Source organism: Bos javanicus, chromosome 7 (genome assembly GCF_032452875.1).
Source record: "Bos javanicus breed banteng chromosome 7, ARS-OSU_banteng_1.0, whole genome shotgun sequence".
Lineage (NCBI taxonomy): Eukaryota > Metazoa > Chordata > Mammalia > Artiodactyla > Bovidae > Bos > Bos javanicus.
Window position 1 is genome coordinate 12085379 of NC_083874.1, and position 23174 is coordinate 12108552.

At 57.8% G+C, this 23174-nt stretch overlaps 3 protein-coding genes across 10 annotated transcripts in view; 2 read left to right on the forward strand and 1 right to left on the reverse strand.

Moving 5' to 3' along the window:
* Positions 1–1185: 1185 nt before the first annotated feature.
* Positions 1186–10876, forward strand: TRMT1 (tRNA methyltransferase 1). Of its 2 annotated transcripts, none has more exons than XM_061421930.1 (18): positions 1186–1540; positions 1644–1854; positions 2077–2361; positions 2445–2500; positions 2971–3113; positions 3290–3477; positions 5181–5296; positions 5385–5497; positions 7419–7567; positions 7773–7859; positions 7947–8016; positions 8106–8240; positions 8324–8409; positions 8754–8862; positions 8947–9023; positions 10168–10287; positions 10378–10507; positions 10703–10876. In XM_061421930.1, exons 2-18 carry the CDS (start codon positions 1757–1759, stop codon positions 10850–10852), a joined length of 2112 nt encoding a protein of 703 aa, XP_061277914.1. In that variant the 5' UTR covers positions 1186–1540; positions 1644–1756; the 3' UTR covers positions 10853–10876. The 2 variants fall into 2 exon arrangements, with proteins under 2 accessions (XP_061277914.1, XP_061277915.1); XM_061421931.1 differs by having other exon boundaries at positions 1187–1540; positions 2158–2361.
* An 82-nt stretch (positions 10877–10958) lies between these two features.
* Positions 10959–18428, forward strand: LYL1 (LYL1 basic helix-loop-helix family member). Of its 2 annotated transcripts, none has more exons than XM_061421947.1 (4): positions 10959–12970; positions 14399–14754; positions 14838–14929; positions 16011–18428. In XM_061421947.1, exons 2-4 carry the CDS (start codon positions 14420–14422, stop codon positions 16427–16429), a joined length of 846 nt encoding a protein of 281 aa, XP_061277931.1. In that variant the 5' UTR covers positions 10959–12970; positions 14399–14419; the 3' UTR covers positions 16430–18428. The 2 variants fall into 2 exon arrangements, with proteins under 2 accessions (XP_061277931.1, XP_061277933.1); XM_061421949.1 differs by lacking the exon at positions 10959–12970 and adding an exon at positions 12981–13455.
* Positions 16954–23174, reverse strand: part of NFIX (nuclear factor I X) — a 97486-nt gene continuing 91265 nt past the window's right edge. For 5 of the 6 annotated variants that reach the window (XM_061421935.1, XM_061421936.1, XM_061421933.1 and 2 more), the window contains one exon: positions 18448–21209. In XM_061421935.1, coding sequence (XP_061277919.1) covers positions 21195–21209 — 15 coding nt within the window. In that variant the 3' untranslated portion in view covers positions 18448–21194. Of the gene's footprint in view, positions 21210–23174 lie in introns of all 6 variants that reach the window. The other variant, XM_061421937.1, reaches the window with a different exon arrangement.

Consider the following 23174-nt stretch of genomic DNA (forward strand, 5'->3'; position numbering starts at 1 on the left):
CCATTCCGCCGGCCCGAAGCCTGACTCCGCCTCCCCCTCCCCCTCCGGTCTCCCCCGGCGCCTCCTCACTTTTCCTCCACCAGTCTCCCTCCAACTTCCCGGGCCCCCCGGCACCTGCCCCGGCATGGCCTCGCGCCCCTCTCGCGGGGAATGAGAGGAGGAGCTCTGGGCCAGATCCCGACGCCCCCAAGCTCCGCGGCCCGGCCCGGAGCTGAACGCTCAAGGCCGCTCGGCGGGGGGCCGGGACTCCCCGCACTCGCCGGCCCGGCCACAGTGTAGATTACTGGCCAGGTTCCTCTCCTGTCGGAGGAGGCCCCCGTGTCCTCCCCTCTCAGCCCTTAGCCGGACCTCGGATGCCCTCGGGCCGCCCTGGCTAGAAGGAGGCCGGAACCGGGCCTGGGGCAGGCCGCCTCACCTGCGCCGTGGCCGCGCTCCGGGGGCTCCCGGCGGGCTCCGCAGCGGCAGCTGAGGCCGGGCCTGGGCCCGGGGCGCGCCCCCCTGCGCCGGGGCCTCGGCCTCCGCCTCCGCGGCCTCCGCGGCCTCCGCCTCAGCAGCAGCGGTAGCCGCGGCGGCCATTCATTGTGGGCCAGGCCGCCCCAGCCGAGCGCCGAGCGAGCGCTAGGCGCGCCGCCGCGGCAGCCAGGCCGGGGAGAAGCGGCCGTGGCCCCGCCCGTGTACCGCCCCCGGTTCCCGCCCCCGAGGCTAGGCCAGCCGAGCGCCGAGTGCGGCCCTTCGTCCCTCCTCAGTCTCCTCCCTCTACCCGTCGGAATCACGGTCGCAACCTAAGCTATGCTGGAGAGTTCGAGTCCCGATCTCGCCACTTTTTAGTCCCGCGATCTTAAGCAAGTGGCTCTATCTTTCGGAACTTTAGTTTCCTGGAAAAAAGCAAAGAGTAATGCCTGCTGTTTATTGGGCCAGGCACTGTTTTATAGGTTCTTTATGGGATTATCTCGTTTAAACTTCACGGTAATATCTTTAGGTAGGAATTATTTTATCAACACACACACGCTATAGAAAAAAAAAAAAAAAAAGAGGCACATAGAGGTGAAGAAACGTGCTCAAGATCACACAGCAAGGAAGTGAAGACGGGGGCTAGATTCAAACTCAGGCCCAATAAACAACAGTAGACCTTAGTATGTGTATGACGTTTATGCGACGCCAGATTCCATTCTAAGCATTTAACTCATTTAATTTTCATCACAACTCAAAAACGAACGTTTAAAAAAAATTTGCCCATTTTGCCAACGAGGAAATACAAGCAGAGGGAGTTAAGAACAACTTACTGAGGGTTTACTATGTGAGAGCCTACTTTGCACATTTTCAAGGCATTCTGCCCTTTAATCTTTGCTCTGTCTTGGAAGTTAGGAGTCTTTTTTAACAGGTAAAGATGGTGAAGCCCAGAGAGTTTAAGCAACTTGTCAAGAGCATGTGGTACTACGGGGATTCAAACGCAGTAAATCTGATTTCAGACCCTGAGTGATTTCTGCAGGGTCCCCTGAAATGATGTGTTTTACAGAAGCCAACACACAGGAGACGATCAGTAGGTATTGGGTTTCTCCGCTTACCGCCCCTCTTCTGAGCCTCACCTTCCTCATCCGTGAAATGGGGCTAGTGACGTGTCTCCCCTCGCCCCCCGCCCCAAGGGAAGCCGCAGTGATTAAGTCCACCGCACAACATGTTCAGCGCTTTTCGCCATGCATTTTGATCCCAATCGTCCACTGTAGTCAACCATCACTGATTGACTGAATTCTGTCACATGATCTGCCCGCCCTCTGTGCCAACATGTCGGCGCCCAGGTCTTAATCCGGCAAGCGTGCACCGAGACCAGTTCGATTTTCGGTGTCTCGAGAGACGGTGAGAAGGGCCTGGGAGACGCGAGGAGGGATCCGGACCATGGGTGGACCCGCTCGAGAGCTTCCGGCTTCTCAAGCGTATTCTCCAAAGATGGGGGGTGGTGTCACTTTACCGAGGTCCCGGGGTCTCTTTAGTCCCTACTTAACAGCTGTCTAGGCCACCCGGCCCAGAAACGCAGCTATCTGATGCTTTGGCTATTCCCTCTTCTACCCTCCCAACCAGGACTGGCGGGCAGAGGCGCGCGCGGATGTCCCGTGCGAGGACCGTTCTGTGGCTAAGCCCGACTCTCCGCTCCGTTCTCAGTCTCTATAGAGCCCGGTTTATGGAGGGGCAGCCCCAAGGGCCGCCAAATTCAGCAGCCATGGAGAATGGCACCGAGCCGGACGGAGAAGAGCGCCCACCTGGGTTCCAGGAGACGACGATCACCGAGGGGGCCGCCAGGATCGTCTTTCCCAACGCCAACGAAGTTTTCTACAACCCAGTGCAAGAGTTCAACCGGGACCTAACGTGAGCAGGGATCCGGGGTCAGCTTGGCAGAGGGCAATGGATCTGAGATAGAGGGGTGTGAGCTGACTCTCCGTCTCCCGCAGATGCGCTGTGATCACGGAATTTGCTCGTATTCAGCTTGCGGCCAAAGGAATCCAGAGTGAGTGAAGGTCCAGGCTCCTGATGGGCCGGGGTATCACACACAGCTCTCTCGGTGCCCCGCCCCTTCTGTCCCTGACCTTGCAGAAAGGCTCCAGCTTTATATAGCAGGTCCTGGACTCAGCTCCTTAGCCTGTCTCCAGGGACGATTTTCTTCCCTGCATCTTCTGTATACCGAAGAGTTCGTGCATGCTCAGTTGCTCAGTCGTGTCCAACTCTTTGCCACCCCATGGACTGTCCAGGCTCCTCTGTCCATGGGATTTCCCAGGCAAGAATACTGGAGTAGGTTGCCATTTCCTCCTCCAGGGGATCTTCCCCACCCAGGGATTGAACCTTTATCCCTTGCGTCTCCTGCATTGCAGGTGGATTCTTTGCTGCTGAGCCACCTGGGAAGCACATACTGAAGAGTCGGGGGAGGTTTCTCAGAGGGCACTTTGATATCCCCTGACTTGTGCTTCTGGGTGGCTGCAGTCAAGGTGCCAGGTGAGAAGGATGTGCAAAAGGTGGTCGTGGACTTGTCAGAGCCAACGGAGGACAAGGCTGAACTGAAAGAGGGTGCAAACCTGGCCCTGGAAGACCAGCCTCGAACAGCCGCCGTGGGGGAGATCTGTGAGGTGGGGCCTGAACATAGGAGGCAGCAACCCTGGAGTCTAGTGGGTGATGAAGGAAGGAAGAATCCTGGAGGGGGCGGGCTAGAGGAGGTGGGGGGCGGTGGGGGCTCCTTGAGGGGTGGGGGATCCAGCACAGGATGGCGGTATGGATGTGAATGGGGCTCTGCTTACTCCAACAGGAAGGCCTGCGAGTGCTGGAAGGCCTGGCAGCCTCCGGCTTACGTTCCATTCGCTTTGCTCGAGAGGTGCCTGGTCTCCGATCCGTGGTTGCCAATGACGCCTCTGCCCGAGCTGTGGATCTTATGCGCCGTAATGTGCAGCTCAACGAAGTGGCCCACCTGGTACAGCCCAGCCAGGCAGATGCCCGGTAGGTGCTGGGCATAGAGTGCTGGCCACTGGAACAAAGTCACCTGGGGTCACATCCTGGCTGTGTCATATTCTTGCTTCGTGATCTTGAGAGAGTGGCTGTAGCCTCTCTGAGCCTGTTTCCTTGTCTGTGAAACAAGGACAGTAGTTTTATAGGGGTTGGTGTATTGATTATACTTGTATAGTTTGTGCTCACAGGTGGATATAAATACCATTATGGACTCCATTTCAGACTTAACTTCCTGCACTTTAAAAAACTATTTATTTATTTTTATTTATTTGTTTGGCTGCCCTGGGTCATAGTTGTGGCACCCAGGATTCTCCATCTCCGTTGTGACATGCGAACTCTTAGTTGTGGCATGTAGAATCTAGTTCCCTGATCAATCGGGATGGAAACCGGGCCCCCTGCGTTTGTGAGCGTGGAGTCTTAGCCACTGGACCACCAGGGAAGTCCCATCTTCTTGCACTTTTATTCAGTCAAGTGAACCAGTGTATATCCAGTGCTCGTCACCATTCTTACTGTCAGGACTGCGTCGGTAAACAATACAGATAAAACCCCTGACCTTGTGGAGTTGATAATGCAGGGATCAGCAAACTACAGCCTGCCAGGCCCACAGCCTGTTTTTGTGTGTGTGTATTTTTCTTAATGGCCTGCTATCTAAGAATGTCTCTTCCATTTTTAAAGGTTTAGAAAAAGAAGAATATGTGACGGACCACATGTGGTCCTAAAATATTTACTACCTGACCCCTTACAGAAAATAAATGAATTAAAAATATTTGCTGGGGACTTCCTGGGCCGTCCAGTGGTTAAGACTTTTTGCTTCCACTGCAGGGGCTCAGGTTCCATCCTTGGTTGGGGAACTAAGATCCTACATGATTTTCTGACCATATTAGAATCTAATAGGAAGCACAGATGATGACAAATAAGTAAACTGTGTAGCAGTGAGAAATGCTGGAGGGAGCGGGGAAATCCAGGGTATAAAGGGTGGAGGAAGGGAGGGAGGGTTCCTGTTACAAATAACTTGGTCAATAGGATTTGCATTTTCTCACCTGCAGAGAACAACAATAGTTTCAAATCTGTGGAAGATTCTTGAATTAATACGTCTATAAACTGCCTGAAATGGTGTCAATTATATATGTGCTACGGGCTTCCCAGGTGGCTCAGGGGTAAAGAACCTGCCTGCCAATGCAGGAGACTTGGGTGTGATCCCTGGGTTGGGAAGATCCCCTGGAGGAGGAAATGGCAACCCACTCCAGTATTCTTGCCTGGAGAATCCCACGGACAGAGGAGTCTGGTGGGCTACAGTCCATGGGGTCACCAGGAGTCGGATACAACTGAGCATGCACACACATATATGTTCTACATCAGTATTGACTAGGTTTTTTTTTTTGGCCACACCATTCCGCAGGTGGGATCTTAGTTCCCTGACCAGGCATCAAACCCTTGGGCCCTGCAGTGAAAGCATGGAGTCCAAACCACTGGACCACGAGGGGAGTCTCAGTATTGGCTATTATTATTGCCATTGTTAGATGAGTAGCAGATCCAAGGAGGAAAAGTTAATACAGTTAGCAAGTGGCTGAGCCAGAATCTAAACCTGGGCAGCTGGCCCCCAAGTCCAGGCCCAAACCATCACATGGCGTGAGTGTGAGGCTGTGGAGGGGTCCCTGGGGCAGCGGGCTGAAGATCTGCCTCCTTGCTCCCAGGATGCTGATGTACCAGCACCAGAAGGCGTCGGAGAGGTTTGACGTCATCGACCTCGACCCTTACGGCAGCCCCGCCTCTTTCCTGGATGCAGCCGTGCAGGCTGTGAGTGAAGGAGGTGAGGCCCCCTTGCTGCGGGGGGTCCGAACAAACGGAGTAGGGCTTGGGGCGTTACCGAGTCTTCACTGCTCCATCCCTCCCCACAGGGCTGCTGTGCGTCACCTGCACAGATATGGCGGTCCTGGCGGGGAACAGCGGGGAGACCTGCTACAGCAAATACGGGGCCATGGCCCTCAAGAGCCGGGCCTGCCACGAGATGGTGAGAGGCCTCCGGGCTCACCTCCCCGCCCCCCAGACCTGCTCAGCTTCCTCCAGGCAGCCAGAGCCAGATCCATCCCCAGACGTTGACCACAAACGTGTTCTTTTTTTATATATATGAAGTTTATTTATTTTTATTTATTTATTGGCTGTGTTGGGGTTTCATTGCTGCACAGGCTTTTCTCTAGTGGCAGCAAGCCGGCAGCTACTCCCTAGTTGCGGTGCACCGTCTTCTCTTACAGTGGAGCATGGGCTCTAGAGCTCGTGGGCTCAGTAGTTGTAGCTGCCAGGCTCTAGAGCACAGGCTCGCTAGTTGTTGCGTACAGGTTTGTTTGCTCCAAGGCATGTGGGATCTTCCTGAATTGGGGATGGAATCCATGTCTCTTGCCTTGGCAGTTGGATCCTTTACCACTGAGCCACCTGGGAATCCCGACAAGCACGTTATTTCTTTTATTATTATCTTTTAAAAAAATTATTTTTATTTATGTATTTAGCTGTGCCAGGTCTTAGTTGCTTACTTGAGGCATGTGAATTCTTAGTTGCTGCATGTGGGATCTAGTTCCCCCACCAGGGATTGAACCCAGGCCCCCTGCACTGGAAACGTGGAGTCTTAGCCTTAGTCTTAGCTTTAGGACACTAGGGAAGTCCTGACATGCATGTTTTTTAACCAGCATAATTCCTGAGAGCATGCATGGCTGCAAATTGGTTGGGGGGGGGGGGAGTTTTTCCTAGGATAAGAGTGGGTGATTACAGTCTTCTTTTTCTCCTTTTAAAAAAAAAAAATTTTTTTTTTTTAATTAATTTGGCTGCACTGGTCTTAGTTTCGGCATGTGGAATCTAGTTCCTTGACCAGGGATGGAACCTGGTCCCCCTGCATTGGGCGTGTGGAGTCTTAGCCACTGGACCACCAGGAAACTTCCACATTATTCTTTCTAGTATTCTCTATTTCAACAACTGCAGTTTTGGTTTTTTTTTTTGGCCATGCCTTGTGCCTTGCAGGATCTTGTTTCCCAGACCAGGGATTGAAACTTCGGCCACAGCAGTGAAAGCCCTAAACGTTAGACCACTGGGGAACTCCAGTGGTCTAGCGTTCTTTTTTAAAGGCAGTTTTTCCAGTTTTGTGTTTGGCTCTGAATTCAGGTCCTAGTTTTGCTGGTGGCTTTGGACAAGTGACTTCACCTTTTCCGGGCCTCCATTTTTGCATCTGTGAAGTGGGTGTGATGTTGGCCCAGAGCCCATGGAGTTGCTGTGGAGATTCAAGAAGGCAAGGCTGGCTATGTCAGGGGGCTGGAAAAGGAGGGCTCTTGTCCTTGGTCTTTAGGAGCCCTGCTAGTCAGCTCAGGGAAGTGCTACCTCCTTGCTGAGTCAGAGCCTCACTGCAGCCTTGGGCCACATCACCCAGCATGGGGCATACATGCAATGTTAACTGGAAGCCATTTGGTTAACCGGTCTGTGCTTTGTTTCCTTGGGCTTCTCTGGTGACTCAGTGGTAAAGAATCTACCTGCCATACAGGAGCCACAGGAGGCTTGGGTTTGATCCCTGGGTCCGGAAGATCCCCTAGAGAAAGGCATGGCAACCCACTCCAGTATTCTTGCCTGGAGAGTCCCATGGACAGAGGAGCCTGGTGGGCTAGTCCATAGGGTAACAAAAAGAGTCAAGAATGACTGAAGCAACTTAGCACGTACACACGCTTTCTTTCCTTAATCGTTTAGTGTCCCCAGTAGGGCCAGAAAGAGACAGACTGGTGTGATTTTACAGATGGGGAAGCTGAGGCTCTCCCTTGCCAAGGGTCACTCAGCGCTGGGCTCAGAACCCGACAAGCCGGTCCTGCCTCTGTACCTGTGAGCCCCTGGTGTGGCTCCGTGTAGGGAAGGTGGCGGCAGGGGCAGGGCTGATGGCTGGCACCCATCCCCCATACCAGGCCCTGAGGACTGTCCTGCACAGCCTGGATCTCCGTGCCAACTGCTACCAGCGCTTTGTGGTGCCACTGCTCAGCATCAGCGCTGACTTCTATGTACGGGTTTTTGTTCGTGTCTTCACTGGTCAGGCCAAGGTCAAGGCCTCAGCCAGGTAGTCTGGGGCAAAGAAGGGTGATGGATGGAAAGAGGCAAGAGGATCTTTCCCAGGGTTGGTTGGTCGGCAGGAGTTGGGGGACATGGTCCTGCCTTGGGGAAATGTTGGGCGGGGGGTCCCAAAGGGAGTCCAGTCAGGCTGAAGGAGGAGCTGGGATATGGTGACCATGCTAGGAACTGGCGGCTGCCCTTGTCCCCCACAGCAAGCAGGCGCTGGTGTTCCAGTGCGTGGGCTGCGGGGCCTTCCACCTGCAGCGTCTTGGCAAAGCATCAGCAGCCTCCGGTGGCCGGTGAGCAAGGGTGAGCTGGGGAGGAAGGGGAAGGGGACAACCCAGCCAAGGTTGCCACCCCGCCCAACCTTACCCCTCTTTGAGCAGGCTCAAGTTCTCTGCAGCCTGCGGCCCCCCCGTGGCCCCTGAGTGCGAGCACTGTGGGCAGCGACACCAGGTGGGGCGAGGCAGGTCTGGGGGGAGCATTTGAAGGCGGAGGGCCTGGCATTCTTGGTCCCTGCTCATCTGGTCCCTGTGTGTTCGCAGCTTGGTGGCCCCATGTGGGCAGAGCCCCTCCATGACCTGGAATTCGTGGGCCGTGTCCTCGAGGCTGTGAGCGCCAACCCTGGCCGCTTCCACACCGCAGAGCGGATCCGAGGAGTGCTGAGTGTCATCACGGAGGTGGGGACCGGGGCCTGTGACCAGAAGTGGGGCAGCCATCCATCCTTGATGGGCCCCACACCTATCCCATGGTCCTGCTACAGGAGCTCCCGGACGTGCCTCTCTACTATACGCTGGACCAGCTGAGCAGCACCATCCACTGCAACACACCCAGCCTCCTGCAGCTGCGGTGAGGCTGGGCCTGGGCTGGAGCCTGTGCCGGAACCCCTGGGTGCCCTTGGGCGAGTTGGGCCCCTCTTGGGCCAGAGTCCCCTGGAAAGTAGAGATCAAACATAATGCAGGTCTAGGGCTTCTCATGCACGAGGGCTTAGACCAGTTCTTAGAAGCCATGAGCCCTGGCCAGGGGGGATGTTAGGATCTTGCTGTTAGGATGGCTGGCATCATGCAGGCATTGCAGTCACCGGTAGATATACAGCCATACGAGTCCATGAAACTAGGCTCACACCCCCACACATGGGTCAGCACTGACTTCGGGGTCCAGCCTTCCCCCTCACCATCCCTCCTGGTCCCCAGGTCGGCCCTCCTCCACGCTGGCTTCCGGGTCTCCCTCTCCCATGCCTGTAAGAATGCTGTGAAGACAGACGCTCCCTCCTCGACCCTCTGGGACATCATGCGGTGCTGGGTGAGGCCCGGCCTGACCAGGTGGGATCGGGGAGGCAGGGGGTGGTCAGTGCCAGTGCCCTGACCTCTGACCTTTGCCTCCCAGGAGAAGGAGTGTCCAGTGAAACGGGAGCGCCTGTCAGAGAGCAGCCCGGCCTTCCGCATTCTCAGTGTGGAGCCCAGGTACGGGCATGGTTACGGCTGCCTACGGGCTCGGGAAGTAGACGACCCGGACACTTCCCCTCATAGACACATGCTCATTTTTCAAGTGAGATCTGGAGTCCATCTACTCTCTCCCACCCCCTTCTGTCCTCTCCCTCTTCTGGCCCCAGTTCTGCTCATCTGAACCAATGCAGTCCCCATCCCCCTGGTCCCCCAGCTCCTCCCCATCATGAGCTGTTCCCTGGACAGCAGCCAGAGGGCACCTGTGAGCACAAGTCAGATCCGGGCCCTCCTCGCCTCAGAACCCTCTGTGGCTCCCACCTGACCCAGTGGAAACAGTTCTGTCTGCAGGCCCTGTACTGTCTTCCCATCACTTCCCTGCTCTCATTTGGCCCTCCTACCTCTGCTCCTGCACCCTGGCCTCCTCACTCAAACTTGGCAGGCGCAACCTCTGCATGGCAGTTCCTTCTGCCTAGAGTGCTGTCCTTAGGCTCCCCCACGGCTCTTCCCAAACTTTCTTCCTGTGTCCCTGTTGCCCTGTTCTCACCGCACTCCTTCCCAGACTCCCCGTTGCTCTACCCTGCTCCCTTATGTCCTCACACAATATAATTTGCTAGTTTCTTCCTTTATTATTTTTGGCTGTGTGGGGTCTTCATTGCTGTGCATGGGCATTTTCTAGTTGGAGTGAGTGGGGGCTACTCCCTAGTCGCGCTGCTCGGGCTTCTTCTCGTGGTGGCCTTTCCTGTTGCGGCTCTAGGCGCACAGGCTTCGTAGTTGTAGCGTGTGGGCTCAGCAGTTGCAGCATACAGGCTTAGTTGCTTCATGGCATGTGGGATCTTCCCAGACCAGGGATTGAACCCTGTCCCCTGCATGGGCAGGCGAGTTCTTAACCCCTGGAGCACCAAGGAAGGCCAGCTGTCTGATTTCTGACTTGCCTCCTTGCTCGTCTGTCTTAGGCATTAGAATGTCAGCTTTACTGGCAGCAGATTTGAGGCCCACTGGAGGCACTCAATAAATGTTTATTAAATAAATGATAGAAGCCCTGCACCTGCAGACACGGTTTTCCCAAGGTCCATCGAGCTGCACCGACGTGGGCAGGCAGCCTAGGTGGTGTGTGCCCAGCCGCCTGGCAGATGCCTTTCAACCCCCACTCCCATTTCCCCAGGCTGCAGGCCAACTTCACCATCCGGGATGATGCCAACCCCAGCTCCCGCCAGCGAGGACTCAAGCGCTTCCAGGCCAACCCTGAGGCCAACTGGGGTCCCCGGCCCCGTGCCCGGCCAGGGTGAGCGAGAGTTGGGTGAATGAAGGTGGGGCTTAGCTGGGGGGAGTGGGCACAAAGGCCGATGGAGCCTCCCCTCGTCTCCCTACACAGAGGCAAGGCAGCAGGAGAAACTGTGGAAGAGAGACGTAGGCTGCTCCAAAATAAGCGAAAAGAGCCGGTGGAGGACCCAGCTGAGCGGGCTGCCTGGCTCAAAACATTTCCCTGCAAGAGGTTCAAGGAGGTGAACCAAACCACCCCCCAACCGAAGCACCCATGGGTTCTCCCAGCTACAGGACTGGGCCAATGGGCCAGCAGGGCGGGGGGAGGTGGGACCAGTCAAGTGGGTGGGAGTGAGCTCCCTATCCAGGGAAGGAACCCAGAGGAGGCTGCTGTGCTCCAGAACGGGGTTCATTCACACCCATTGTCTTCCTACCAGGGCACCTGTCAACAGGGGGGCCAGTGCTGCTACTCGCATAGCCCCCCCTCACCTAAGGCCACTGCTGAAGCCACCCCCACTGACTGTCCAGAGGCCCCCAGTCAGAACCCCGCTGAGCCTGGGGCTGCTACTGGTCCAGGCACAGAGTGAGCTAATAAAGACCTTTTCACTTTCCCCTGACTGTCATTTGTCTGAATGGGGAGGCTGCCTGGGGTTTCTCTGTCCATCTACCTAAGGGGCTCTGTTCATCTCTTTAGCTCCTTTTCTGAGGGCTGTTTCTCTGCCCATCTGTTTTATTGATTTTATTTAGTTTAAATGTTTTATTTATTTGGCTGCACTGGGTCTTAGTTGTGGCATGCAAGATCTAGTTCCTTGACCAGGGATCTCAAACTGGGGCGCCCTGCACTGGGAGCTCAGAGCCTTAGCCACTGGACCACCAGGGAAGTCCCTCTGTCCATCTGTTTTAACCCCCTTGGTGAGCTCTGTGCATCTGGTATGTTGGTCCCTGCCTGATGAGGTATTGTCAAGTGTTTCTGACTGGAGTGTTCTGTCTGTATTAGGGAGGTAGGGAGTTAACGGTTGCCTGCAAGGCGCTTTTGTTTGTGTAGTCCCTAAATTGGGTCCAACTCTTCTGCAACCCCTTGGACTATAGCCCACCGGGCTCCTCTGTCCATGGGATTCTCCAGGCAAGAATAGTGGAGTGGGTTGCCATTTCCTTCTCTAGGGGATCTTCCTGACCCAGGGATGGAACCTGCGTCTCCTGCACCGCAGGCAGCTTCTTTACCGCTGAGCCACACATTTGCTGGTGCCTGCGATTCCCAAGATGGCCACGGGGCGGCAGCCGTGCGCTCACGCCCGCGGGGGCCTTTACCTTCTTCCCCTTCTTCCCATCCTCCAAGCGTGGGCGCACCCCCAGTACTCAGACCTGTCCTCTAGGCACTGCGCCCGCATATGGGCTCGCGCCCCAGTGTCTCCTCCTCCTCCTCGCCGCCTGGTTTCTCTGGCCCAGCTGCCCCTGAGGGCCCCAGTGGCGGAAACTGGACCGGAACCAGGCGCCTCCTGCATCCGCTCCAGACCAGGTGCTTCCTGCCCTGTGGCCCCTTGGGCTGGTACACTGAGGCACCCAGCAGCCTGTGGCAACCCTTTCCCCGCCAGAGCCGGGGAAGGTAGCAGCATTAACGAGAGGACTGGGGCAGAATCCCCACCCTGCCACGTGGTAGCCATGGGACCGTGGAGGCAGCCCTTACTGGCATTGTATCATCTGTACAATGACCCTAAACCTAATTCCAGAGCCCAACTAGTAGGCATCCCAGAGTTAACTCAAACATTCAGAACTGTACTCTGGCTTCCCTGGACAGTAGGATGGTTGTCTGTGGGGTTCTGGGTTTCACTTGATTCCTGAGTGTGAGCCTGCTCGGTGACTCACTCGTGTCTGACTCTTTGCCACCCCATGGACTTGCAGCCTGCCAGGCTCCTCTGTCCATGGGATTTCCGGGGCAAGAAGACTAGAGTGGGTTGCTGTTTCCTTCTCCAGAGGATCTTCCTGACCCAGGGATTGAACCCAGGGGCCTGCCTGGGCACTCCTGCAGTCACACGGGGCAAAGCATGACTGACCCAGGTGGGAGCACACCAGGGGTGGGAACAGGGTCATACCTTGAGCTTCATCACCATTCCAAGATATTGACCCAATGCCTCTTTATCACTGTCCACCCTGAGTGGCCCACACAGCGGGACAAAGGCTGGGGGTCTCTGAGCTGGGGCCATGTGAGCCTGCGGGGAGAGGCCCCGGATGGCGGGGACCTGGTGGGCACACCTATCAGAAGGTTCGGCCACTGGCACTGGCCACACCTCCCCAGCTGTGGTATTTTTCTTTAACCCTCCTGGACCTGGCGTGGTGGTGTGGAGGGTGCACCAGGGGCCCAAGACACTGGCCCAGCCTGGACACCCAGGGCCAAACTGTCAACACTGCCCTGCAGTCAGTGCAGGGTGGGGTTGGCAGAAGAGCGAGGAGGCACTCTTGTAGAAAGAGGAACCGGGCAGGCTGAGGAGGAGAAGGGGGCCCCTGGGTCACGAGGCCCCAGCAGAGCCGGAAAGGACTCTCCACCCCCATCAGCACAGGACAAGGGGTATTCAAAGCTGGAGGACAGGCCCAAGTAACATAGGGACTGCTGCGTTTCCGCCTCAGTTTCCCCTCTGCATGCAACCGGGCACCTCACTCTCAAGGGTGTATGCTGGAGCAGGGATCCTGCAGCGCCTGGGGGACAGAAGGTGAGGCCTTGAGGGTGACAGGCGGTCCTGCCTGCACTGGCGGGGGGCGGGGCCCGGAGGCCCGCGCTCGGGGGATCCCCGCCCGCCGGGTTTCCTCCGGGGTCAGCCCGGCTCCTTATCAGGCGCGGCCAGGCAGCCAGGCCCTTATCTGCACTGGCCCAGCATCCTCCAGCCACTGCGCCAGGGGTGAGAGGGAGGAAACCAGGCCGCCAGGGGCGGGGAGAGGGTGGGCGGCCTGGAGCTGCTCACTTTCCCTGGAGGGACCTGCCCTGTTGCTGCCGCTGCTTCTGCCGCGGTGGCCCTTGGGAGCCAAGGAAGAGGGGTGGCCCGACGCCACAGCCCGGAGGGGGCGGCCGACTAACTACCAGGGCCACGGAGCACAGAGGCTGGAGCAGGGTGCTGGTGTCTCGCCTGAACCTGGAACCGCATCCTAGCCCTGGAGGACAGAATCAGGGCCATCTGCAGGCAGCCGTAGCAGTGCTGGGGTAAGAGTGGAGTGGGCCTGAAAACGGGATCCCAGACCCACCTGCAGTCATTCATTCTTTTCTGCCTTCATGCATCTGGTGGGCCCACTAAGTAAGAGGCCGAGCAGCTTCCCCAGGGTCTAGCTAGGGAAGACAGGGCAGAGGGGCTAGCAATCCCCGATGTTGCCGGGACACGCCGGGCCGCGAGGCCAGCAGTGAGCAGGGCTGTGGAAGCAGGGTGCAAAGGGGTGGTTACTGCTTATGGGTAGCGTGGGTGGGAGGATGCCAGAGCCAGAGAGAGGACTTGTGCATGACTGTGTGCCGGGGAATAGGGTTAGCATCCGGAGTCATAGTGTCAGCAGTGGAGTCATGGGGCTTTTAAGGGGGAGATTTGGGAGGAGGGGGTCACTGGAGTGATTATGGAGGACTTTCAGGGTCTGACATGGAGACAATGAAAGAGCCTCAGGGTTAGAGCCAAGGACCCCATGGTCAACCTGGGGGCAGTGGTAAGTGAAGGTCAGCCAGCCATGGAGAGTTGGCAAGGTCCATAGTGTCAATGAAGGGTCTTGGATCTGAGGGTTATGGGGGTATCCTGTGGTCAATGGGTCTGTCATGGTTCCCTGCCTTACCCCTCCCTCCAGGCTCCAGGCCAGAGAGGGTTCTGGAAGAAGGGAAATTTGCTCAGGGGCTCCGCAACTAAGGCCTCATGGGTCACAGACAGCTCAGAAGCATCACTGCTGAGCTCAGTGCTGCACTGCACCTCAGTGGGCACCCCCTGTCCTTGTGTTGGACCCCCTCCCATGTCCTGGGAGTTTCTGGGCCCACTTCCCATCTGCCTTTGCCCATCGGACTGCCACCCCACCCCCACCCCAGTCTCCCTCCAGGTGAGGGCTTGCTCTGTTGGGTTAAGGGTAGGGGGTGGCATCTGCCTCCTCCCTCCCCACTGGCTTCATTCCTCCCACAGGTGAGCACCCCCTCGGGGTCCATGTGCCCGCCCGAGGCCCAGGCGGAGGTGGGCCCCACCATGACCGAGAAGGCCAAGATGGTGTGTGCTCCCAGCCCGGTGCCTGCCCTGCCCCCAAAGCCTGCCTCGCCTGGGCCCCCAAAGGTGGAGGAGGTGGGCCACGGAGGCTCCGTCTCGCCACCCAGGCTGCCCCCTGGCGTGCCAGTGATCAGCCTGGGCCACACCAGGCCCCCAGGGGCAGCCATGGCCACCACAGAACTCAGCACCCTCCGTCCCCCGCTGCTGCAACTCTCTGCCTTGGGAACCGCCCCACCCCCCCTGGCCCTGCATTACCACCCTCACCCGTTCCTCAACAGGTCAGTGGGGGACCGGGGCCTGGGGGGAATCCAGGGGCAGGGTCCTTACCCACAAGGCATTAGTGACCCACGACCCCTTACAGCCTCTACATTGGGCCAGCAGGACCTTTCAGCATCTTCCCTAGCAGCCGGCTAAAGCGGAGACCAAGCCACTGTGAGCTGGAGCTGGCTGAGGGTGAGTATGGGTTTATGTCCACCCAACTGTCTCTCCTGGGGCCCACGTCTGCCCTACAACCTTCCACTGGGAAAACACTGGGAAAAGTGATGCCCCTGCACACAGACACACACAGGGGCTCAGTACTCAGGTTACACTCATGCAGCAAAACCACAGACTCATGGCCAGTTCTACAACAACCCCTGTCACCCAACAAGCCACAGCGATTCATGGCAAAACAGCACAGCATGGGGGCTCCATTCGCATGCACAGCCACACAGGAAACAGCCACAGGGCAACATCCACTCAAGAGACAGCCACAGGACCACAACCACACAGGAGGCAGATACACAACCACAGCCACTGAGGTCCACAGCCACACAGGAATTAGCCACACAACCACAGCCACATGGCAGTGATCACACACCACAGCCATGTGGATATGCAGGAGTTTACATGACCACCTGAGAAAGGATAGGACCAATCACGATGAAGGAAACTCTCAGACCCACGAGCACACCCAGCCGCACAGAGGGACCACACAGAATGGGAATCACAAGGACAGCTCCCCAGCCACATTCCCAAGGGAACCCCAGCTGTTGACATAAAGGAGTGGACAGAGGTACAGGAGGCTTCGGTTATCTGCAACCTGGGCCTGTGATAGTCCTTGTCTAGGCAGCTTGGGGGCTTCCCTCTTAGCTCAGTGGGTAAAGAATCTGCCTGCAGTGCAGGAAACCCGGGTTTGATCCCTCTGTCGGGAAGATCCCCTGGAGAAGGAAATGGAGATCCACTCCAGTATTCTTGCCTAAAGAATCCTATGGACGCAGGACCCTGGCGGGCTACAGTCCACGGAGTCGCAAGAGTCGGACACGACTGAGCGACTAAACCACCACCACCACCAGGCAGCTTGGGGGTGGGGGTGCGGGGGTTGCTAACTGAGCTACACGTGGATCCTACACGTGAACCCCTTGGATGGAGAAAGCCTCAGTCCACTGCCAGTGTTGAAGTCCCCCAAGAGGGTGTTGGGAGTCTCAAGTAAGGGTAGGTGGGGGTGCCTGCCTCTCTTGGGCCATGGCGCCAATCCTGCCACTCCTATCCTCAGGGCATCAGCCCCAGAAGGTGGCCCGGCGCGTGTTCACCAACAGTCGGGAGCGCTGGCGGCAGCAGAACGTGAACGGCGCTTTCGCTGAGCTCAGGAAGCTGCTGCCAACGCACCCGCCCGACCGGAAGCTGAGCAAGAACGAGGTGCTCCGCCTGGCCATGAAATACATTGGCTTCCTGGTGCGGCTGCTGCGCGACCAGGCGGCGGCTCTGGCAGCAGGCTCCGCCCCTCCGGGGCCCCGCAAGCGGCCGGCGCACCGAGGCCTGGACGACGGCGGGGCCCGTCGTGGGCCGTGTCGCAGGGCCGAGGTAGTGGCGCGCCCCCAGCCCGCGCCTTCCGGCGGCCCCGACAGCAGCCGCGGTGGGACGGGCCGACCCATCAAGACAGAACAAGGGGCTGTGAGCCCAGAGGTGCGATGACCTCCACGATGTCGCCTCTGAGCCGAAGGGCACTGGAAAGCCAGCCCAGGGCCATCTAGGAAGGGGCGGACGACGTGCTCGCAGGGCCTGATCTGGACCGAATTCTCCCGAAGAAGGACCAGTGAGGAGTCCCCTACAGGGGAAAGGGCCCGGCGGTCCCGAAGGGCGACCGTCTCCCCCAGGGGCTTGAAGACCCTTTTATCGCCCACGGCCCGCTGGAAGTGGCCTTGTCCGCATACCCCTTCCGCGGGGTGAGGTCCGGGAACCAACACATCAGAGTGGCCATTGGACCCAAAGGGGGCCTAATTTTTCCGAGCCGGGGTCACCGAGGGAGTTAAGCAGGGGCCTGAGAACACGCTCCTTTCTCACTGGCGCCCCCTCCCGGAGACTGAGAGATCCGCACTCCTCGACGGTGGCGGTGGCTGGCCTGGCTCGAGGCTGTGAGGCGCGGAATCCACGCGGCGACCCCATCCCACCGATCCCGAACCTGCCCCGCACGATTGCGTTAGCGAAGGCTCGGGCGCTCTTGCTTTTGTTTTTCTTTATTTCTTTATTTCACATACACATTAGCCATTCAATGGAGAAGCCGGAGAGAGTCAGGCAAAGATGGTATAACAGAAGCGCAGTGACGGGGGCGGGGTGGGGTGGGGGGGGGGGGGGCGGAGAGGGAACGTACGGGCTGGCTGCCTACTTGCATTCCGCTAGGACACTGAAAACCCAGAAAACAAAACAGACAGTAAACTACCCTTGTTTCTTATGTATCTCAGTGCAGAGACGGGGGTGGAGGGCAGAGAGAGGGGGAGACCAGGCTGAAGGAAGAGGAGCGGAGGGACGGGGACGCTAAGGGGGAAGCACACCAAATCCATTAGTACTATATATAGAGATACTCGTATATACTGCGTTTCTTAGCCTAAGAAGAAACTTGTTTGACGGGACGGGCGGCCTTTGCGGTCCGCGATGCTGGTGCTGGTCGGGCGCACGGATCTCCCGGGCCGAAGCGGGGCTGGCCCAGGCTGGCTGGCGGGGGGACGGGGTGGGGGGCGCCCCAAGGGTGGGTGGGGGGAGCAGAGGCGGGGCTGGGGTGCCCCTCGGGCTCTCGATTGGGGGACGAAAATTCTCGTGACTTTATTGCTCCTTTATTTTCTCTCGTGTGTGGGGGAGGGTCCGTTCAGCACGGTCGGGGTGGGGAGGTGGTGGGTCGTCTGAGCCACCCGGCCCCTCTGGGACCCAGAGCGCGGCGTCCGCTCCGCCAGCACGGGGGTGAGAACAAGGCACTAGGTCGGCCGGCCAGCGCGGGGGCGGGTGTGTAAGGCAGTCGACTGGGGTTGGTTGCAGGGTGGGTAGGATGGGGCTGTGTGCGGGGCCGTGTGCGTGCGTGCGTGCGTGCGCGGGCCTGGGCGAATCGACCTGTCAGCTTGGCTGGTCCTATCCTGGAGCGTCGAGCCTTCCCCGTGCTCCCCGGAGGGTGACGGTGGTGGGGGGCGGGGGTGGGAGAAGTGATGTCGAGTCGCGGGCGCCGGGGAACGGGGAGGGTGGGGTGGGGAAGAAACTACCAACTTGCCGAGCGCGCTCCTGATAATGCTGGTGAGGGTCAAGTTGGCGTCTGGCTCAAAGAAGGACGCTTTGGGGACCTCTGAGGGAGGGAGGGGACCTTTGTTCGTTGGCATTGACCTCTGCGGGGGAGGGGCTGGGGACCCGCCGCCGCGCCCCCAGGCCCGGACCGTGGATCGGGCGAGGAAGGGGCGCTGGGCCCCAGGGAAGGGACGCCCGGGGAGACCCGCGGCCAGAGCAGCCCGCCGCCGGGCGCACGCCGCTGTCCCGTTCCGTTAAACTCAACAAAGAAGGGATATGCGTGTTCCTAACAAGTGCAGGATATTTAATTGATTCATAAACTTATGTATAATAGTTTGTGGGTTTTTTAAAACGTACTTTATAATGTAAGAAGCACCAGGGTTTTTATGTTGAATTATCTTTAAAATAATTTTCTCTCGTCCTTTTCCTTTTTGATCTTGTGTTGATTTTTAATGTCGAGGTTTTGTTTTTTTTTTAATTCTAAAATGTGAACGTTTCCTTCAGCCCTCCCACCGAAACCGAGAACGAACGACGAAGCAAATAAAAACCCCAGATCATCCTCGTCAACGCAGGAAAACGACTTAAAAAAAAAAAAAAAAAAACTGAAAACGAACGAAAAAAAAAAAGGAAAAAACACTCAGCTTTCGTTATCCCCGCACAGGGCGGGGCAGGCCCGGTTCTTTTAGCGTCCCCAGAGCCGCGAGGACATTACAACAAAAATAGAATTTTTTTTCTTAATCTCTTAACATACAAAGATAGGAAAACTCTCTGATGCATTGCACTTGGTTCAATGAAAAAAAAAAAAAGTTCATTTCCCCCATATATATTTTTGTGGGTTTTTTTTTTTTCTCTTCTAACACGTCCCCACATCTCCTGTCGCCCTCGTCTGCCCCTCACAACGACACTTAGGAAAGGAGCGGCCCCCCACCCCCGTGCCCACCCGGGCAGCCCTACAGGGCGCGCTCCCGCCCCGGCCCAGCTGGCCTGCAGCTTCCGACCTCGCCTGGGCGGGCGCCCCGCAGACCCCCTGCCCCCGAGGGCCCACCGCGCCCGCCGCCCCGATTGTCTTCGAGGGAAGGGGCGCGCGCGGCCGGGCAGGGGGACGGGGTCCCTTCTGCTCCCCTCTCAGCTCTGACCCTGTTTAGCCAACCAAACTGAAAAATCATTGCACTTTGACCGCGCGTCACGCCCGGCCCACCCGGCCCCCCACCACCCCCCGCCCTACTCCCCACGACCCCCAGGCTCCCGCGGGTTCCCCCGTCCCCTGCTTCTCAGACCCGGTCCTCCCCGAGGGCTGCACGCGGATGGGGGAGGGGCTTCGCTCGACTTCCAACAAAAGCCACCCCTGGGGCCAGCCACCTCCTTGGTTCCAGCTGGGGAGGAGGCGACCGCTCGCCGGCCCCTTTAGCCCTAGGTGAGGGCCCTCCGCTCCTCCCCAGCCTCCTCCCTCCCCTCCTTCCCTCCCTTCGCTTGGGGCCACAGCCTCACAAACTAGATTCACAATAAATAAAGCCCAAAACCCACCCCTATGTGGTGCAATGTTGGGTTGCTTGACTTTCAGAGGATCCTGACCTGTGCTTTGTGTTTTCATACAGTTAAGGAGAGAGAAAGAGAGAGGCACAAGGACTCCAGAAAGGGGCGCAGGAGGGAGATGCAGGGAGGAGGGAGTAAGGCACAGAAAGACAAGCCAGCGGGGCCAAGCCACACCCTGGAGGGGGCTGGGCGTGCTCTTGCTCCCATCCCTCCCGGGGGGCTTCTGAAGACCCTCTGGACATGCCCCCAACCATCCCTTGGAGGAGGAGGGGGCTGCGGTGGGGAGGAGGGGGGGGAAGAGCTACTTCTTGCGGTGTGTTATCAAATTGTTCCCAAGTTGCTCAAATGGAGGGGTTCCCAATTGCAACAGCAAAAACCGAAACAATGAATGCCCCACCCCTAAATAAAGAGTAAAGACATTACAGCTGAAATCCAGAGAGAAGTGGCCATGGGGGTGGTGTGGTGGGGAAAGGGGGGGGTAGGGCAGAGAAAGCTCCAAAACACTTTTTGAAAAAGGACGACACCCAACACCCTCCAAAGGAACTGAAAGTCGGCGAGCAGGACGCCTACCTAGCGCAGGTGGAGGTTTAGCCGACGGCAGCGGCGGCGGCTGCCTCACTCTCGCTCGACTCCGGGGTCCCCTTTCTGCTCCACTCTCCGGCCCCGCCGCGGCAGGGCTGTCTGCGGGAGGGGCAGGGGCGGGGACCGATGGGGCCGAGCATGGGCACCCGCATGCGGGGCTGGGGTGTGGGCGCCACCTGGGGGCCCGGCTCCCCTCACTCGTGGCCGGCCAGGACAGCGACCTTCCTGGCCTGCCTCAGGAGAGAGGGGAGAGGGCACCTGTCCCGGGCTGGGAGGGGCCGTCTGGAAAAGCATTCCGATTTTTCTCCTATGGACTGTACAGAGGGGTTTGGGGCCTGGGGAACTGGCCCTGCAGCTCAGGGTGGGGTGGCAGAACACCCTCCTTTCTGGAAGCATGAAACTAGCTCCAGGAGATGCCCCTTTCCTAGCCAGGGTTGGGGGGGACACTTCTAGCCCAAAGGAGGGGCAGTGGGATCTCAAGGCTACCCTGCCTCACCCAGTCCAGGCCAAGAAGCCAGAGGCAAGGCGGGGAGGGAGGGAGAGAGGGGGTGGAGTCTGCAGGGGAGAGCCCTGGGGATCTGCACCCCATCATCTTTACAAGCTGGTCCTCTGAGCTCCCAAGTGAAGCTCCGGCTGGAGTCAAGGGTGGGGTTCCCCTGGGAAGGGTGAGGGTAGGGGACAGGCCCCTTCAGAATTGTGCTGGTTGCTTTGTTTGGGGATTTTGCTCCTTCCCCAGAAGGCCGGGACGGGATGTGGGGGGGAGGAAGGCAGTTCTGCATCCTTTCTTTCTGTCCTCTATTTGACAGAGTCCGTTTTGCATGTTTCTTTCTGCTTGGCTGCTGGCGCACAGCTCCACCGAGACCTCTTCCGAGGCTCTCTGAGAACTGAGCTGCTTCTGGGGGCCTGTAGGGGTCCCCGGGCTGGAGGAGAGAAGGGCTGAGTGGCTGACGACGTCTAATTTTTGCTTTTCGGTGGGGCTGGGCTGGGCTGGGGGATTTTTTTCCATGTCTCAAAATTTCTTCTCCCCCCGTTTGAGGAACCTCTTCTTTTCATTTTGTCATTTCTTTTGTCGATCTTATCAGAGGAACCAGGACTGAAATAGGACAAACAAAAAAAGAGGTGATATTGAGATGAGCAGGGGTCGGTGCCTTCTTGCCCCTACCTGGTCCTGGGACTCCAGATTGGTTCTTAAAGCCCCAGGGGGGTTCCAGCTCCAGTCGAGTCAAGGACACCAACACCTCCCGCAAGGGTCCCTCCTATGGGAATCCTACTCCCCCAAGAGACCCGCCTGCAGTGCTAGAGTCCAGCTGGCCTTCCCGTGGGCACAGTGCCCAGCGGGTGGGACCCCCATGGCTGGCGCTGGCATGGGCACAGACCTGGGATCTGGCCATGTTTCCAATTGTTAGGTTTTTGTGTGGGTCCTGGAGCAGGGGGGAGGATGCCAAGCTACAGCTTTTGTCCCCAGAGGGGTTTGGGGAGTGGGGTGGGGCAAGCCCAGCTTCTTGCTGAGTTTTCTTTCTGTCTCTTTGGATTAAAAGCAGAAATTCCCATCTGTATACCTCAGCTAAGGTCCCACAGGCTGAAAGGCTGGGGAGGAGTGGGTACCACATGACTTTTGTCCCTCACAGTACCAGGCCCAGGGGAAGGGATCAGTAGCCCAGTGGGCACCACGCCCTGGGGAACAACCTGAGGCTCCTCCAGGGGGCAGCTGCTTCCCTCAGGATGCCAGCAGGGGGCGCCGCCTTCCCACAAACGCTCTGGCAGCCGCTAAGCACAAAACACACCCAGGGTGGACCCCCGGGACTGGGCTGCCTGGCAGTACCCTGCACAAAAGGCGCTGGCCCCACCTCATGGCCAGAAGGATGGGGTGGTGGGGGGCGGGGCTCCTCTATGGTCTACAGTGCCTGGTGGTACCCTTGGGACAAAATTGAAGGATTCCTTGAACAAAATGCATCCTGGGGTCTCCCAGGCACTGGGTCACAGACTCAGGTCAGCAGAGGCCAAGCACAGCTAACTACAGAGCACGCACAGGTACAGACGCATTCTGTACGCATCCCCACTCCAACCCTGCACAGGAGCCAGGTGAAGGGAGGGCGGCTGTCCTGCCCAAGGCCACACAGCCCACACTGCCGAGCAGGGACTCGATGCAGGGGGCAGCTTCGAGTCCATGCTCCTCACTGCTGTGTGGCGCGTTCCCAGGGAGGCAGGGTCTATGGTGACCAGGACACCCGCACTTTGCCAAGGCTGCAGCCAAGGCGGCCACGTTGGGGTGAGGGCCTAGGGTGGCTAGGTCAGCCAATTTTTCAAAAGAAGCTGAAAGTCCAGACAATTTCATGTGAAAATTTCCAATATTTAAAAGATGTGTTTCAGTCACACAGATTCTGCCTCCTGGTCAGGCTCTGGTTTGGAACTGCAGGCCATCGTCCACTGTGAGGTGGAGACTTCAAGTTTTAGAGTTAGAAAGGGCCCTGATTCTATGAGCGAATGGACGTTTGCTAGACATGTTGTGGGAGTCACTTCCTGAGGTATGTGAGTCAAATTGTTCTGTTGTACACCTTAAACTTATACAAAACCATCTGTCAAATATATCTCAGTAAAACTGGAAAAAAGAAGAAAGAAAGGGCCTCGGAGATCATCTAGAACTTTCTGGGATGATGGAAATATTCTCTAGTTGTGCCGTCCAACGCAGTAACCACCAGTAACACATGGCTTCTAAGCAGTTGAAATGCGTCTAGTGTGCCCGAGGGTCTCAATTTCTCTCTAGTTATTTGAACAGCCATATGTGGCCAGTGGCTACCACACTAGACAGTGCAGATGGGGGAGCACTTGGCCATGTGGGGGTTTGGGGTTGCCATGGTGACTGGGGGCACTGCTAGCATTTCCTGGGCAGGTGAAGACACCACGCTTCCTGCCATGTGTGGACAACACGCACAGAGACCTGCCTTCCTGCGGGGGAGCCCCTGGAGCCCCTACCCAGAATCCAACCCCATCAACTGATTTGAGGCCAGAAGGAGGTGCAGGGGGGCCTGGTAAGGTGTGGGCAGAAGCCAGGGCTGAG